The sequence below is a fragment of the Erpetoichthys calabaricus genome, chromosome 5 (genome assembly GCF_900747795.2).
Source record: "Erpetoichthys calabaricus chromosome 5, fErpCal1.3, whole genome shotgun sequence".
Classification (NCBI taxonomy): Eukaryota; Metazoa; Chordata; class Cladistia; order Polypteriformes; family Polypteridae; genus Erpetoichthys; species Erpetoichthys calabaricus.
In genome coordinates this window covers 179,973,662-179,990,199 of record NC_041398.2, presented here as the reverse complement: position 1 = coordinate 179,990,199, position 16,538 = coordinate 179,973,662, and the positions used below count along the sequence as shown (strand labels likewise).

The 16,538-nt window shown below is 37.8% G+C and overlaps 1 protein-coding gene across 10 annotated transcripts in view; it reads left to right on the top strand.

The window, feature by feature from the left end:
• Positions 1–16,538, top strand: part of add1 (adducin 1 (alpha)) — a 132,750-nt gene that overhangs the window by 79,935 nt on the left and 36,277 nt on the right. For 8 of the 10 annotated variants that reach the window (XM_028802264.2, XM_028802263.2, XM_051928589.1 and 5 more), the window contains exons 9-10: positions 5,845–6,021; positions 8,684–9,028. In XM_028802264.2, coding sequence (XP_028658097.1) covers positions 5,845–6,021; positions 8,684–9,028 — 522 coding nt within the window. The remainder of the gene's footprint in view (positions 1–5,844; positions 6,022–8,683; positions 9,029–16,538) is intronic. The other 2 variants (XM_028802267.2, XM_051928588.1) reach the window with 1 other exon arrangement.

Genomic DNA, 16,538 nt, shown 5'->3' with positions numbered 1-16,538 from the left:
TACAAATCTTAGCATCTTTAACTCTGCAACCTCCAGCTCTGTCTCCTGCTTACTGGTCAGTGCCACCGTCTCCAGTCCATATAACATAGCTGGTCTCACAACCATCCTGTAGACCTTCTCTTTCACTCTTGCTGATACTCGTCTGTCACAAATTACTCCTGACACTCTTCTCTACCCATTCCACCCTGCCTGCACTCTTTTTCACCCTTCTTCCACGAAGCCTGTTACTCTGTACTGTTGATCCCAAGTATTTAAACTCATCCGCCTTCACCAACTCTATTCCTTGCATCTTCACCATTCCACTCACCTCCCACTCATTTACACACATGTATTCTGTCTTGTTCCTACTGATCTTCATTCCTCTCCTCTAGAACATATTTCCAACTCTCCAGGGTCTCCTCAACCTGCCCCCTACTATCGCTACAGATCACATTGTCACCAGCAAACATAGTCCACGGGGACTCCTGTCTAATCTCGTCTGTCAACCTGTCCTTCACCATTGCAAATAAAAAAGGGCTCAGAGCCGATCCCTGATGTAATCCCACCTCTACCTTGAATGCATCTGTCACTGCTACCGCAGACCTCACCACTGTCACACTTCCCTCGTACATATCCTGTACCACTCTTACGCTCTTTTCTGCCACTCCCAACTTCTTCATACAATACAACAGCTCCTCTCGAGGCACCCTGTCATATGCTTTTTCCAGGTCCACAAAGACTCAATGAAACTCCTTCTGGCCTTCTCTATACTTCTCCATCAACATCCGCAGAGCAAACATTGCACTTGTGGTGCTCTTTCTTGGCACGAAACCATACTGCTGCTCACTAATCATCACCTCATTTCTTAACCTAGCTTCCACTACTCTTTCCCATAACTTCATGCTGTGGCTCATCAATTTTATCCCCCTGTAGTTACTACAGTCCTGCACATCGCCCTTATTCTTAAATATCGGCACCAATATACCAGTTCCCTACCTTCACATCATCCAACACTCTCTCTCTTTTCAATCATTAGCCTCTCAAAGTACACTTTCTTCTGCTCAACACACTCTCCTCGCTTGTGAGTATGCTTCCATCTTTATCCTTTATTACCCTAACCTGCTATACACCTTTCCCAGCTTGGTCCCTATGTCTAGCCAATAGGCACAGGCCCTTTTCTCCCTCCTTAGTGTCCAACCTCTCAAACAACTCATCAGACGCATTTTCTTTAGCCTTCACCACCTTTCTCTTCACTTTGCGCCTTATCCCTTGTACTCTTGTCTACTTTCTGCATCTCTCTGACTATCCCACTTCTTCGCCATCCTCTTCCTCTGTATAGTCTCCAGTACTTCCCCATTCCACCACCAGGTTTCCTTTTCCTCCTTTCTCTGTCCAGATGTCATGCCAAGCACCCTTCTTCCTGTCACCCTTACTACATCTGCTGTAGTTGCCCAACTTTCTGGTAACTCTTCACTGCGACCCAGTGCCTGTCTCACCTTCTCCCTAAACTCAACCTTGCAGTCTTCCTTTTTCAACTTCCACTATTTGATCCTTGGCTCTGGCCTCACTCTCTTCCTCTTCTTGATTTCCAACGTCATCCTACAGACCACCATCCTATGCTGTCTAACTACACTTTTCCCTGCCACCACTTTTCAGTCTTCAGTCTCCTTCAGATTGACTCTTCTGCATAGGATGTAATCTACCTGTGTACATTAATCCCCCCCACCCACACTCTTGTACCTCACCCTGTGTTCCTCCCTCTTCTTAAAATACGTATTCACCACAGCCATGTCCATCCTTTTTGCAAAAACCACTATCATCTGACCACCTTCATTCCTCTCCTTGATACCATACCTACCCATCACCTCCTTGTCTCCTCTGTTCCCATCACCATCCTGTCCATTGAAATCCTCTCCAATCACCACTTTCTGTCCCTTGGGTGCACTGTCCATCACTTCATCCAACTCACTCCAGAAATCTTCTTTCTCATCCATCGCACACCCAACTTGTGGGGCATATGCACTAACAACATTCATCATCATACCTACCCCATTTCTCCTCCCATCCACACCATGATAGAACAGTTTGAATCCACCTCCGATCCAACTGGCCTTACTCCACTTTCATTTAGTCTCTTGCACGCACAATATATCAACCTTCCTTCTCTCCATCATATCTGACCTCTCTCCCTCAACTCTCTCCCCTTATCAGTCATACTGCCAGCATTCAAAGTTCCTTCCCTCAGTTCCACTCTACCTTCCGCCTCCGGACATGTCTCTCCCCTCTTCTTCTTCGGCCAACAGTAGCCCAATTTCCGCCAGCACCCTGTTGGCTAACAGTACTGGTGGAGGTCTTTGTTAACCCGGGACTCGACCGATCCGCTATGGAAATTTGTATTGTTGTCCACATGTTCATCTGGCAAAATTTTACACCAGATTGCCTTCCTAACGTGATCCTCCCCATTTATTCGGGCTTGGGACCGGCACGAAGAAACACTGGTTTGTGCATCCCCTGTGGCTGGGTTAAAAGCATCAATGTAATTAAAAATTCTAATTTTCCTCAGATATTTGTAAAAATGGCTAACTGTTCATTTAATAATAATAGTTTTAACTTTGGAATAGTTTATTCCATCAAAAATATGTGGGGAAAATTGTGGGAACCCTTAACATTAGAATTACCAGAGCCAACGAAAAAACTTTCAAATCCGGCCCACCTTAAATCACTTCGCACCTCTCCGTCAGCCTCTTTTGTCTTTCAAATGTGTCGATAAGCCCAAGCAGCCTGCTATACCATCCTCCCACCGCCTCAGAACGGGCAAGAAGTTCTCCCAGTTCCTGCCTTGATCGATTATCTGGGAGTGAGCTACCCAGAATTGTAAGGGGAAATAATTTGATGTGTGTTTTGTGTCTACAACAATCTATGTAAACACATTGTTAAAACAGAAACATTTTTTATGCTTTAGTAATAACAAAATGTAGACATTAACTGTATAATGTATGAAGGCAGACGGCCAAATACCAAATAAACACTTTCAGAAAAGGTGCAAGTACAATACAACTGTTTTTGTGGTACAGCTGTAAGATCCGCTGACTTATAATCGAGAGGTGGTGAGTTCGAAACCAGCTCCCCGACAAATTTACCATTTGAGTAGTGAGATGCACTTATTGTTAATATTATACAATTAAAACTTTTGATTTGTGTCTGTAACAGCCGGTGTAAATTTATAGTATTTGTAAAGGTTAACTCCCCAACCACTTTTATTCTCTCAGTCACGATCATGATACAACACCCACCCTCTACCCCGGATGTGACACGGTTAGTTTTTATCTGAAACTGGGAATAACTGTAGATGTGAGTGGTGTTTTGAGACAATGGAACAGGAAATTCTCTGATCTGGAGAGATAAAAGCTGTCACACAAACAGCTTATTTGTATCTCATCGTCACTTGAATTTTTTTTTTTTTTAATTCAGTTTTATTGTTCCTGCTTACGCTGAATTAGTATGCATCTTATGGTCCATGATGTCAAAGCCACACTGACAAAAAAAAAAGGAGACCTAGGTATATATGATATTTGGAATAACTCATTTTATGACCTGTATAGTACATTTTGGAAAACATTGTGGCACTGATGCAACATTATTCATATTATTCATATTCATTCGCACGTGTTCTTGCGCTTGTAATCAGTGACCACGTTTTTTTTTTTTTTTTTCAATTTTTTGTGACATTTGCAAAAAATCATTTTATGACCTGAATAGTACCAATCAGAAAACATTATCGCACTAATGCAATATTATTTGAAAACGAAAAGCGTCAGATCGGGTGCTAATTTATACTGGTGCTGTTAGTTAGAATCAGATCGGGGGGGCGGGGGGGGGGATTGGTTGTGAGGGAAAGTGTGAACGTGACTGAGAGGATAAAACTGAATTAAAAAGCTACATTTTTGAAATACCTTACATTTACAGCTGATCTGACGTGGTTAGTTTTCAAATAATATTGCATTAGTGAGTCGATGTTTTCTGATTGGAACTATTCAGGTCATAAAATGATTTTTTCAAAATGTCACATATATTTGTCTTTCTTTTTTGCCCGGTGCTGCGTTGACATCGTGTACCAGAAGGCGTGAGCTTATTCAGTCGTGATTGTGACTGAGAGCTTCACCCCCCCAACCCACTTTTAATTCTAACTTTTACAAATACTATAAATTTACACCGTTTGTTACAGACACAAATCAAATGTATGTTTTTATTGTATAATATTAATAATAAGAGCAGCTCACTACTCAAAATGATAAATTTGTTAGGGAGCTGGTTTCAAACTCAAGACCTCCGGATTATAAGTCAGAGGATCTTACCACTGTGCCACGGAAACTGTCGTATTGTACTTGCACCTTTTGTGAAAGTGTTTATTTGGTATTTGGCCATCAGCCTTCACATATTATACAGTTCATTTCTACATTTTGTTATTTATTACTAAAACATGAAAAACGTTTGTTTTAACGGTGTGTTTACATAGATTGTTTTAGACACAAAACACACATCAAATTATTTCCCCTTACAATTCTGGGTAGCTCACTCCCAGATAATCGATCAAGGCAGGAACTGGGAGAACTTCTTGCCCGTTCTGATGCGGTGGGGGGGATGGTATAGCAGGCTGCTTGAGCTTATCGACACATTTAGAAGACAAAAGAGGCTGATGGAGAGGTGCGAAAGGATTTAAGGTGGGCCGGATTTACGAGTTTTTTCATTGGCTCTGGTAATTCTAGTGTTAAAGAATACTATAAATAGAACCAAAGGAATTTGCATTTTGGGGTGAAAAAAAAAAAAGAGGAACCCAAAGATCATAGTTTAACAACTGCAATGTTTAGTTGAACCTTTGATTTTTGCTGTTTTAAAATCAACAGTGACCCACCATCTCCATAGCCCAGAAGCTTTTTAGATGAGCCCATGAAAGCACTTCTGAGACCAAGACACAAATCCCGGTGTCTGAACTTTGCCAAGTAACGGTGGAATTACAGCAGTGTGAACGGGGAAAAGATATTGCAGGCATTAATATGTTCTAAACCAGATTCATCATTGTCAAAAGTAGAGACACAGATTTCTGAAAAGGAGAATAGCTGTATGTAGTAGATAACCTTAAATTGGGTGAAGCAGAAAATTAGTAAAACATCATAATTTGCCAGTCATTGTATTTATTTCCATCTTTATTTACTGTTACAAATTGGGTGTTACATCAAAGAATAACATCATTACTACAGCATGATGAAATTAAGCTTCTGTATTGCATTTCTAGGCTTGCTCAAGGGGGTTAAGTAAGAGTGAAACCAAATGATATAGCATGAGAATTTAGGTAATATACAGTGATTGCTACCTTCTGGAGGTAACCAGGTGCTGCTACCTAGGAACCTAGAGAAGTCCTAATAAGCCTCTTACTGTTGTCTTCACCATCATTAATGATACTAGAAAATAAATCTGTTTTTATTGTCTGAATATAGCATGTTTACAATATAGATTTACAATATAACATGTTGAATGATCTGTTATGTATAAAAACTATCATTTATCACTTTATTTTATGTTCCCCTATTTTGAAATGACAGTTTAATATAAGTTTTGATGTTTCCTTTTCATTTCATAAATGAATACATTAAAGGTACAAAATGGCACTTTTTATATAGACATACTGTATAGTTTTAGAGAGAGACAGAATTTATTAATGTTATATAAAAGAGAATCCGTAAGTAAAATGAAAATAAAAAAAATCATTATAGTATTCAGGATTATTTTTCCAATGTTTTGTAGTAGTACTATCACTAGCATTACATTTTGCTAAAATATTTTACTTTAAATATGCATATATTACAGGTTCGCACACTGGCTAGTGCTGGAGGTCCAGATAATCTTGTTTTACTGGATCCTGGAAAGTATAAAGCACGGTCACGTACCACTGAGCCTATGACTGGAGAGGCAAATGGATCACATCCAAAGTGGCAGATTGGAGAACAAGAGTTTGAGGCATTAATGCGAATGCTGGATAATCTGGTAAGTTAACACTTGATTTCTCATTTTTGTGCTTCTAGTGCTTTGTAAATAAGTCAGAACTGAATATTTAGTAGTTCATTTAGTGAGCTGTAATTGTTCTTTTGTTTTCTTGTAGTTATTTTTGTCAGTTATATGTAGGTGATTGCAGATGTGTTCTTCCATCTTGAATGTTGATTCATTCAAATGGTAGGATATTAAAGGTGTGAAAGGAATGTTCTTGTATTGCCATGGCTAACTGATATCTAATATATATGTACTCTATAATATGGGAACTAACTTCTTCCATTAAGTTGTTTTGCTGGTTTCAGTGTCCGTTACCATTGTGACTTCTTTCAGTGGTTTTTGCTCATCAGTGCTGTCATGTAGCTCTAATTCTTAAATGTTATTGTCAATAATTAGCAATGTTTAAGTATTTTTTGACAGTCAATAACAAGTACTTCATGAATACTATAGGCTGATAATGAATATCAATAAAAATACTTTTAGTGGAAATAAATGAATAAAATAGGATTACATTTATAAGCCTTGTTAGGGAGAACACTAAAAGAAAAAAATCAGGTTCTTTAAGTATATAACATTTCAACTGTTTGTTCTCTTATCTATAACTCTCAAAGCTGCCCTAAAACTCTATTCAGTGTCTGCGAGCACAGGGGGCTAACAAAGGCTTTCCTTCTAAACTAGCCAAGAAAGGAAATCGGATTCTACCCGTTCAGCAGTCAAGAACGCTCTCTTGTCTCAGGATATTAGGTTTAGATATGTATGTCTGTGTTTCAGAAAATGCATCGGAGCAAATGATCCTGTGCAAAGAATTTCATCACAAGTTGTAGATAGACACTCATGTGGTCTTATTCTTTTCAAGAGTAGAACATGTTTTTTGTTTTTCTCTGGTGGCTCTTCTTTAGCACAGGAAGCTTTATCTAACGTTTCTACATTTGTCATAAAGAGTTTCCAAGGTGTCTTTGATATTGGATTCACAAATAAAGTAACAGTGCTTGTCCCTGTTTAATAATATATACACTTATCCTACTGTGGTTACAAACTGTTATTTATATGAAGTAAACTAGTGTACATATACTGTAGAGGCGAAAGCAGGGAGTTACAAACGTATAGAGTTCTTCACATTAGTGTCTGTGTGTGGATAAATTACATAATTTTTTATTGTACTAATTGCACATATGCGTGATACATGAATAAGCACAGGCATATTAAAACATCTACCTTTTTTAGAATTGTCTTTTTGATATGTTGAAGCTGGCAGCAAAATCAAAAGTACTGTTTTGTCAGTAATTCTAAACATACATTACTTTGAGATTCTGTTACTAATGAAGAATTAGACATAAATAACAGATATTATTTGGTCAGGTGAAAAGTCACTTTTAAATGTAAGCACTACAGCCTTAGTACCAGCTCTACTACTGCTAAGACTGTTGCTAATCAGACAGATGACACTGTTTCTTTATAGCTACTGTACAATGTACCTATAAGAAACCCAGAAAAAAAATCACTTGTGATTGCTCAGATTCATTAAACTCAACCTATAAGAAACCCAGAAAAAAAATCACATGTGATTGCTCAGATTCATTAAACTCAGCTGTTTACCAGTTTTTCTCATTCCCCAATTATTTTTATTTATTTATTTTTTTTTAACTAGTGGCCAGAAGACCTGATGCACATACCAATCTAACTTTTATGTAAATAGAGGCACCAAGTCTTTTAATGTACTAAAGACTGCATTAGGATGGTCTTTAAGTACTGTATTTCCTCTTACTTATAGTTATTTAATTTACAGACACCTTTATTCAAGTCACCTTGCCAAAAATAATCTGCTAAATTAGTGTTAACATATAGCATTTGGCTGCAGCAGCCCTGTAATTTGGTTGAAAAGCATCACTGTTCAGTGTGGTCCTTCATGAAATGACATGTACTGTTGACTGCAGTAACACAGACCAAGTGGAGCCATTTGAACCCTTGAACTTAATTTTGAATATTAAAGGGATTTGTCAAGTAAATTCAGACACATTCTAATTTCAATTTTGAGTGTAACTGCTCAGTAGGAAATAAACTTCGTACCCAGAATAACTGAATAAACACAAGTCATACAAAGAAGGACTAGTTTGTATGCATCACGAAACTTTTAGCATTTAAAAAGAGTTAACCAGATTAACAAATTGTCAACTTAACAATAGGTGGAGTGGTGGCTCTGAGGCTAGGGATCTGCAATTGGAAGGTTGCCTGTTCAAATTCCCTAAATACAGGAAGTAGTTCCTCTCGGTTGGGCCCTTGAGCAAGGCCCTTAACCTGCAATTGCTCTGTATTGGGTATGACGTTAACCTGCATTCAGCTGTGTAAGTATGTCCTCCAGCTTGCAAGGAAAACTCAGGGGTTGGTGGCAGAATAGGCACTCTAGCCACTGTATAAACCTCACACATTTGAACTAGACAGTGGTGCTGAGTGGTCACATGGCTGCGCTCAGGTCCTAACCTGGGATTCTGAGGTGATTTGTCGTGTGGTGATGGCAACATGCTCTGTCTGTGAATGCTCCCAAACTCTTCTTCCTCCTCCTCCTCCAATTTACCAATTGCTTTCTTATTCAACTTTCCATTTATTAAAAAAATATTACTATTAATTAATTTTAAATTTTGTTTTATTTATATCTTTTTAGGGATATAGAACAGGCTATCCATATCGATGCCCAGCTCTCCGTGAAAAAACTAAAAAGTACAGTGATGTAGAAATTCCTCCTTCTGTCACTGGGTACTCATATATGGATGACAGTGATCCAGGTGCTCGTTCCCCTCTCAGACACAGTTTTCAGAAACAGCAACGAGAGAAGACAAGATGGCTGAACTCTAACAGAGTGGATGATGCCTCTGAAGAGGGGCCAAACGACGGCAGCCCTAAATCGAAGACTAAGGTGTGGACGAACGTTACACACGATCACGTGAAACCCTTGCTGCAGTCTCTCTCGTCCGGTGTCTGCGTGCCAAGCTGTATTACCAACTGCTTGGTCTGTGCCAACCTTATTGTTCATAGTTAGTTTTAAAACCAGTACCTGGAGGTTGTGAGAGTAACTAACTAACATTTAAAGATGTACTCTTAGAAGAGCTTAACCTTTTGCATGCATCCCTTAAATATCTCTAAATCCTTTCTCTATTTTAAGCTTGTTATACTAAATCATCCTTATTCTGTAAACTGCTTAAGATGCATGATGCATGCAAAATGGTACTTTTCTGATTGCATGCTTTTTCCTATCAGGACTTTGGTTAATTTTTACTTCATCACAGCTTAGCTGAAATGGAGATGCGAACTTGGATATGGTTTTCTTTGTTTAGCTAACCAATCAGTATTTTTTTCTGCTACTTGTGCTTACTTTTGTTTACTGAGTGTGTTACCATAAATCCAAAAATTAAGCCATAATATGAATGTTACATTTAAAATTTAACTAGATTTGTTGAGTCGTGTTAGGATTTAGCAAGTATTTGTATTGGTCTTGTAAATCCAGTAATGTTAAATTAATATTTAATTCTTCTGTCACATACATTTGTACTTGCATTTAAAGTGCAAGGTGAAATTTGTTCTAGACCACATGTTGAGGCAGAGGTGAGATTAGAGCCTGTAACCCTGAAAATTTAATGTCACTTCATTTGAATTAAGTAACAGTGGCTGCCTGTTAAATTACATTAAACCCCTCACATTTTTTTTTAGGTTTTGTAAGTTGTGTGGTGCATGTGTGCTACTCTTAAATGGAATATAGAATCACAGTAGCCAACATGTTTATGTATACTTAACAGAGACAAGCACTAAGAATTAAATGTACTAATGTCAGTGTCCATGTCCATCAAAATCCTCATTTTAACTGTCTAAATGATGTAGGCATTTTATTTTAAGCTTATCATTGAAACATATCTAGAAAATGTATAATTCAAGGTTAACAGTTTGGTAGTGTTATTGTTGTTCTTGGTATAACTGTACAGGAGAAGAGGCTGGAAGGTTATTTTTTAGTTATTTCTGTTAATGTCAGCCCTTTTAAATATAATTCCAATTAAAGCTGGTGCACACCAACTTAGGTTTAGTGAGAACTTAACACTTAACGTGCATTTTAGTACATTGAAGCATTGAACATTTTTAGGTAAGTGAACTTAATTGTAATGCAAGTGTAATGACAGGTTTTTAACATTTGACCATAATATTTGCATTGATATTTGTTTGCTTGGTTTTGAACTTATGGTAACATCTTTTTCAGTATTTTAAATTAAATTATATAATTAATAGTGATATATCACTTTGAAACCTTTTGGCACTTCATTTTGTTTACAAATAATGTCTTAAGCAGTTTTCTTCAATAGATTAATATTTTTCCTCCTTCTGTATGATGTCTGAATTAGTCTGCATTACCTCACAGCTTCCAAGTACTGCTCTTCAGCTGCCTTTTGCATGAATGACTTGCATGAGTATAATTGACCATGATAAATGTCATTCCCTCCAGTATCAGCAGGGTGTGGCATGACTAAAGTCTAGCCTGGTTATGTAGCAGGCACTTACCGAAAGAAACTGCAAATTTATTTAAAATTTTGTTTCCCTTTTTCTTTTTGCTTATACAGTGTATATTGATATTAGAAGTAGGATATATAGAGGAAACTATACAGTTCTGTGACAAAGAAGTTTACCTATTCATGTAAAATGCATCACCTCTGGATGGTACCTGGGAGCAGTGCTCAGCTATTGCTCAGCCTATATAGTATGACTTTCACAAGCACAACCACAGAAAGTAATTGTAATAAATAAAGAGTTTATCTAATATAAATATTGATGTTTTATGCACTAAATCGTGTCTTCAGGCTATAGGTCAGGATTAATTAAAATAGTAATAGTTTTTTTCCTCCAACCATAACTGTTCTTCATATATTCCAAGGTTAATGCAAACGCAGCAAACTAAATACAGTAATCTACATTCCAGCACAACTATGCATGATAAGAAATTTCTGATATTTTTCTCTTTTATAATAAATTTCACACACATTGAGAATTAACCTCAGTGGATGACCATTGGTGTAGTGGTTACGCATTATCCTTTAAGTTTGTTTCCTTAGGCTTTACATACTTGTCTTTTCCTATCATGGTGTAGTCATGTGACATTTTGTATTGGTATGTCAATTCATGAATTAAATGCAGTCCTATTTGTGGGGGGGAAAAATTTTGACTTGTATGATTGTGAGTGTGGATTAGTGTGCACAATGAGGTGTCTACAAGCACATAGTGGTTTGTAGTAGTAATACAGCTGAGGTGAAGGTTCTGAGGTCACATGTCACTTGCTTCATGTTAGTCCTAATATCAGATTGATGGTCCACTTGCTCTTTGATTTTACAGTAGCAGCAGTACCCAAAAATAATCTGAGGAGTGAGAGTAAACATTGCAGAGTTCATTTAAACATAAAAAGAAACTTTATGTGATGATTAATATGAAGCTCTTTTCTTGGAGTAAATCAACACGATAGACAACAGCTTTGCCTTTTTCCACATGTACTACTGTAGTTTCCCTCCGATTCATTTCCAACAGTTTATTGTAGAAAGAGTTAGCTGTAACTCTGCAGTTAGCAAAGGATGTTCATATAGTATAACAATGTGCATAGCAATTATTGGGAACAATTAAGTTTGAGCTGTGCAAAAGCAAGACATGTCACTGACAGCTGCATGTTTAAAGCTTACCTTAACACCCCCCTTCCCCCACCCAACCTCTCCCAGGACCAGTGGGTGATGGGTAGGAAGCAACCAACAACAAGACACTACATTCAATCTTTTTTTTTTTTGTTTGTTTTTTTATATTTTATCTCATCTTCCTTTTTAGAGCTTTGTACTTCAGATTTATCAATTTATATGTTTGAATATTTGTGATTAAACAAATATGATAAAGACATGAGCAGTGAGTAGAGCTGGGAGCTACTCTTTGCTGATGATTTAGCCATAAAAGCAGGTTTGGAAAATGAACTACAGTGAAGGTTATGGATTTGGTGCAAAGCCCTGAAAACAGAAGTGCATTGTGGTGTGCATTATAGGAGGAGATGAAAGAATTGGAGTCATATGTGGAAAAAATCTAAAGATAATACAAGTACAGTAATCCCTCCTCCATCGCGGGGGTTGCGTTCCAGAGCCACCCGCGAAATAAGAAAATCCGTGAAGTAGAAACCATATGTTTATATGGTTATTTTTATATTGTCATGCTTGGGGTCACAGATTTGCGCAGAAACACAGGAGGTTGTAGAGAGACAGGAACGTTATTCAAACACTGCAAACAAACATTTGTCTCTTTTTCAAAAGTTTAAACTGTGCTCCCATGACAAGACAGAGATGACAGTTCTGTCTCACAATTAAAAGAATGCAAACATATCTTCCTCTTCAAAGGAAACAGAGTAAAGCAAACAAATCAATAGGGCTGTTTGGCTCTTAAGTATGCGAAGCACCGCCGGTACAAAGCTGTTGAAGGCGGCAGCTCACACCCCCTCCGTCAGGAGCAGGGAGAGAGAGAGAGAAACAAAGTCAAAAATCAATACGTGCCCTTCGAGCTTTTAAGTATGCGAAGCACCGTGCAGCATACTTAAAAGCTGCACACAGAAGGTAGCAACGTGAAGATGATCTTTCAGCATTTTTAGACAAGCGTCCGTATCATCTAGGTGTGCGAACAGCCCCCCTGCTCACACCCCCTACGTCAGGATCACAGACAGTCAGCGCAAGAGAGAGAGAAAGAAAAGTAAGTTGGGTAGCTTCTCAGCCATCTGCCAATAGCGTCCCTTGTATGAAATCAACTGGGCAAACCAACTGAGGAAGCATGTACCAGAAATTAAAAGACCTTTTGTCCGAAGAAATCCGCGAACCAGCAAAAAATCCGCGATATATATTTAAATATGCTTACATATAAAATCCGCGATAGAGTGAAGCCGCGAAGCGCGATATAGCGAGGGATCACTGTATTTAAAATATTTAAGTGTAGTGTTCAAGGCAAAGGGTGATTGTGAAACAGCAATTAATGAGATAGTTAAGTGTAACATGTATAAAATGAAAGGAAGTGTGTGCAGGAGTGGCTAAAAAAAAATAAATAAATTCCATATCGTGGTACACCTAAAACTCCTGATGGCGTTACTAGATATTAGGGAATCCATCCCGCATTTCATTCCCAAGAATCCCGGGCTCCCGGGATGACACAGTGCATGGGCATCTCACATGTGAATGGTTTTAGAATAACCGACACTTATTTTTAATAAAACTACTGCAATATGTTGACACAAATAAAAGACTAACCTCATCTACAAGCAGTTCTTGCTGTCATATAAGTACATGAATCTAGTTAGTTGCAGTAATAAGAGTGTAGAAAGCACAACGTGTCCAGCATGCAGTCGTCCAGTGTAGAGCGCACCTTCATGCAGAGTGCGCCAGCCGCTAAGAAAGCACGCTCTGCCTCCATTGAAATAGGCGGCACAGTCATCAGATACTTATACACTTGTTCTAAACAACACCCGTGCTTGCTGTTGCTCTGAAACACCGCCATTTCAGCTTTTACTGATGCATCCAGTTTCTTGTCATTCTGTGGTGGCAAGTTTCTTGGCACAGATAATGCGGATGCAGCAGACTGACGCATTGCAATTTCAAGTTGCTGTTCAAAGCTGTTGTCTGATGAAGTGCAAGCTGCAGCAATGGCGCAACCTTAATTATTTTCAACTATAACTCTGTTATTTCTTGATCTACTTTTACACGCAATTTATGCGAGCTTGGCTGTTCCCGTTTTCCCGGGAATTACAGCAGTTTCATTCCCGGGAATGAAAAATGTCCGGGAATCCCGGGCTTCCGGTAATTGTTAGCGCAGATGTTTACTTCTCATCTTTCTCATTTAACCAAACACGGCACAACATACATTTTCCTGTCCTCTTACTATTTGAATAGACTCGCCAATCATCACACATTTCTCTTGGTAACACTCTTAAAGGAGTTGTCTTACTCATTACATACAGCTTACATACAAGTGTATACACAAAGATATTACCTTCAAGACACCAACAGAAAATCACATTTCCCTTTTCCTTTTGCAAGCACAAATTTGCACATTTCGTGCTAAAACATATTTTTTGTGTAAATGTTTTCATAAGCATTCTAACAGATTTTTGCATACAAGTAAAAATTTTTTTTTCCCCAAACCCATACTAGAAGAATTTCATCTGGTATAATGGTTTAACCTTATTTATTGCCCACTCCTAGGCAGGAACTATAAATGATCAAAGGAAGGAAGATTTTTGAGAAGGACTTAGGCCGGGTTTATACTTCACGCAACGCATGCTGCAGCAGACATTTCTGCTACGCAAGCATTTTACTGTTTATTCTTGCACGTGTACTTTATGTAAATCTGGAAGAATCCACCAGGTGGCAGTGCGAGATATTATCACAGTGAGAACAGGTTTGGCTTCACTGTGTTGTGAATTGCCTGGAACACCCATTAAATTCCGATGACACCTTACCGCAATATCTCTGAAAAGGATTTTTAATGATTAAATCCTTCAATCCAGAGATGTGTCCATTCCAGCAAGCATTGGGCACGCCTCATGTGTGTAATTATTAACAGTATTCATTATTTAAACGAAATTAACAATTTATCTGTAAAATGTAACATGCATACTTTAATGTATTTCATCATGAAAGTGATATCATGTATAAATCTTTAGGATTCTAAATGTGCAGAGAGTTGGAATATCATTCATTTATTGTGTTGTGTGGTGATCTATTTCTGCTTGCCGCTGCTGTCAGGTCAGGAGATAGTCCCAGAAGCTCGTAGCGATTTAAAAACTGGGATGATGTTTACGACGGTCTGCTTTAATGATAAAGTAAACTACGAGGTTAAAGTGGGCATTTCGAGATTAAAGCCGAAATTTCCACTTTAATCACAAAATAGACCTTTTCACCTTTGTCCTTAATGTACAGCCACAGAGAAAAAAATTATGTTGCTGTTGTGGTATGTGATACTTTTAAAATGTATTGTGCCATTACGATGGGGAATATGCAATGCTTAAATATAAAAGCACCACAATTGCATCTGTATGTCAGCAGTTTGCTTCACCACATCCGAACCATTCATCAAACATCAAAAAGCGCACATTGATCCCGTAGGATCCGCATAGCGATTTTCTGTCACATGTAGATAGTAAACAGAGACTCTGGCGTCACATTCCAACTTTTATCACACTGTGCCCCCCAACTTTTTGCTGGTACTGCAATTCATGCATGCGTCGCGTTAATTACTGATGACCTGCTCAGAGAACATGTCAAATGAACGCTGAGAGCGTGTGGCAGCCATGATGCGTACGCGTTCTGAGCGTGAAGTATAAAGAGTCCTTACGTTTAGTTGGAGAGACTTGGTGGCAAGAAAACTGAGGTAGTAGGGTCTGAGTGTAGAAAATTCTGCAGACAGATATAAATTGTGACAGATGAAAGGTGGGAAGTAGCTTCATGCAAAAGAAGATGGTTCTTGTACGGGGTATAAAAACCTTTTCTATTGCTATACAATTGTTAGAATATTGTTATCCACGAATAACTCCCATTTTTCGTCTCTGCTTAAAGTGTAACTTTGACATAACTGCTTTCTTTTTGAATCCAATACAGACCTAACATTTATTAATGGTTAAGTGCAAATCTGTGCTTAGTTATACATACATGGCAGTTTACTCTTCTAATATTAATTACTGAATTAGTTCATTTAAAATGAATGTCATAATTAAGGCATACCTGTATCATTTTAATAATTTAAATGCATTTTGGTATTCACACGTTAGTGAAAGGTATTATGCTTAAATGACACTGTTGAAACATCTATGTAAGAATTAAGTATGTAAATGTTTCATATGGAGTTTAGAATGTTTACATTTCACAACTTTGGTTAGAGTACAGTTATTTCAGGGTACTAAATTTACATTTGAAACTGATATGACTTTATTTTGAAAATGTATCAGCAGTACTCATGGGTGGTAGTGTAACAGTTTTACCTGCCAGTCCCACATTCCATGCTGCTTACCACCATTAATATTCAAAATAACAATATATTAATAGCATTACTGTAAGCAGAAACACAAATACGACATGACCAGCAATCTGTGAAAGGGGTTGATTTCTTATTGTGCTCTAAGGTGCCATCTGAGTGATTCTACTTTCTAGAAGTGATTTCTTTGTTTATGAAACAGTTGGTGAAACATTTCCTGTTAGCAATTCTTTTTGCTCACACAACTGTATATATCCAGAAATCATAAAGAATTTTTTATTTACTGTAATGTTTTTGCATATTTATAGCCATTGAATTTAGTTGTCTCCAACAGTATTATCAAAATGGATTTGTTTTGGCCATTGTGAAGGAAAACATACAATTTTGTTTTCCCAATTAAAGAAACGTAACAAAAGGTAACTACATTCATTTTTATATTTAACATAATTTGCTGAATGGAAGGGTCTGACAAAAAGTGAAATGTGTGTGTCTGTGTGCATGTGAGT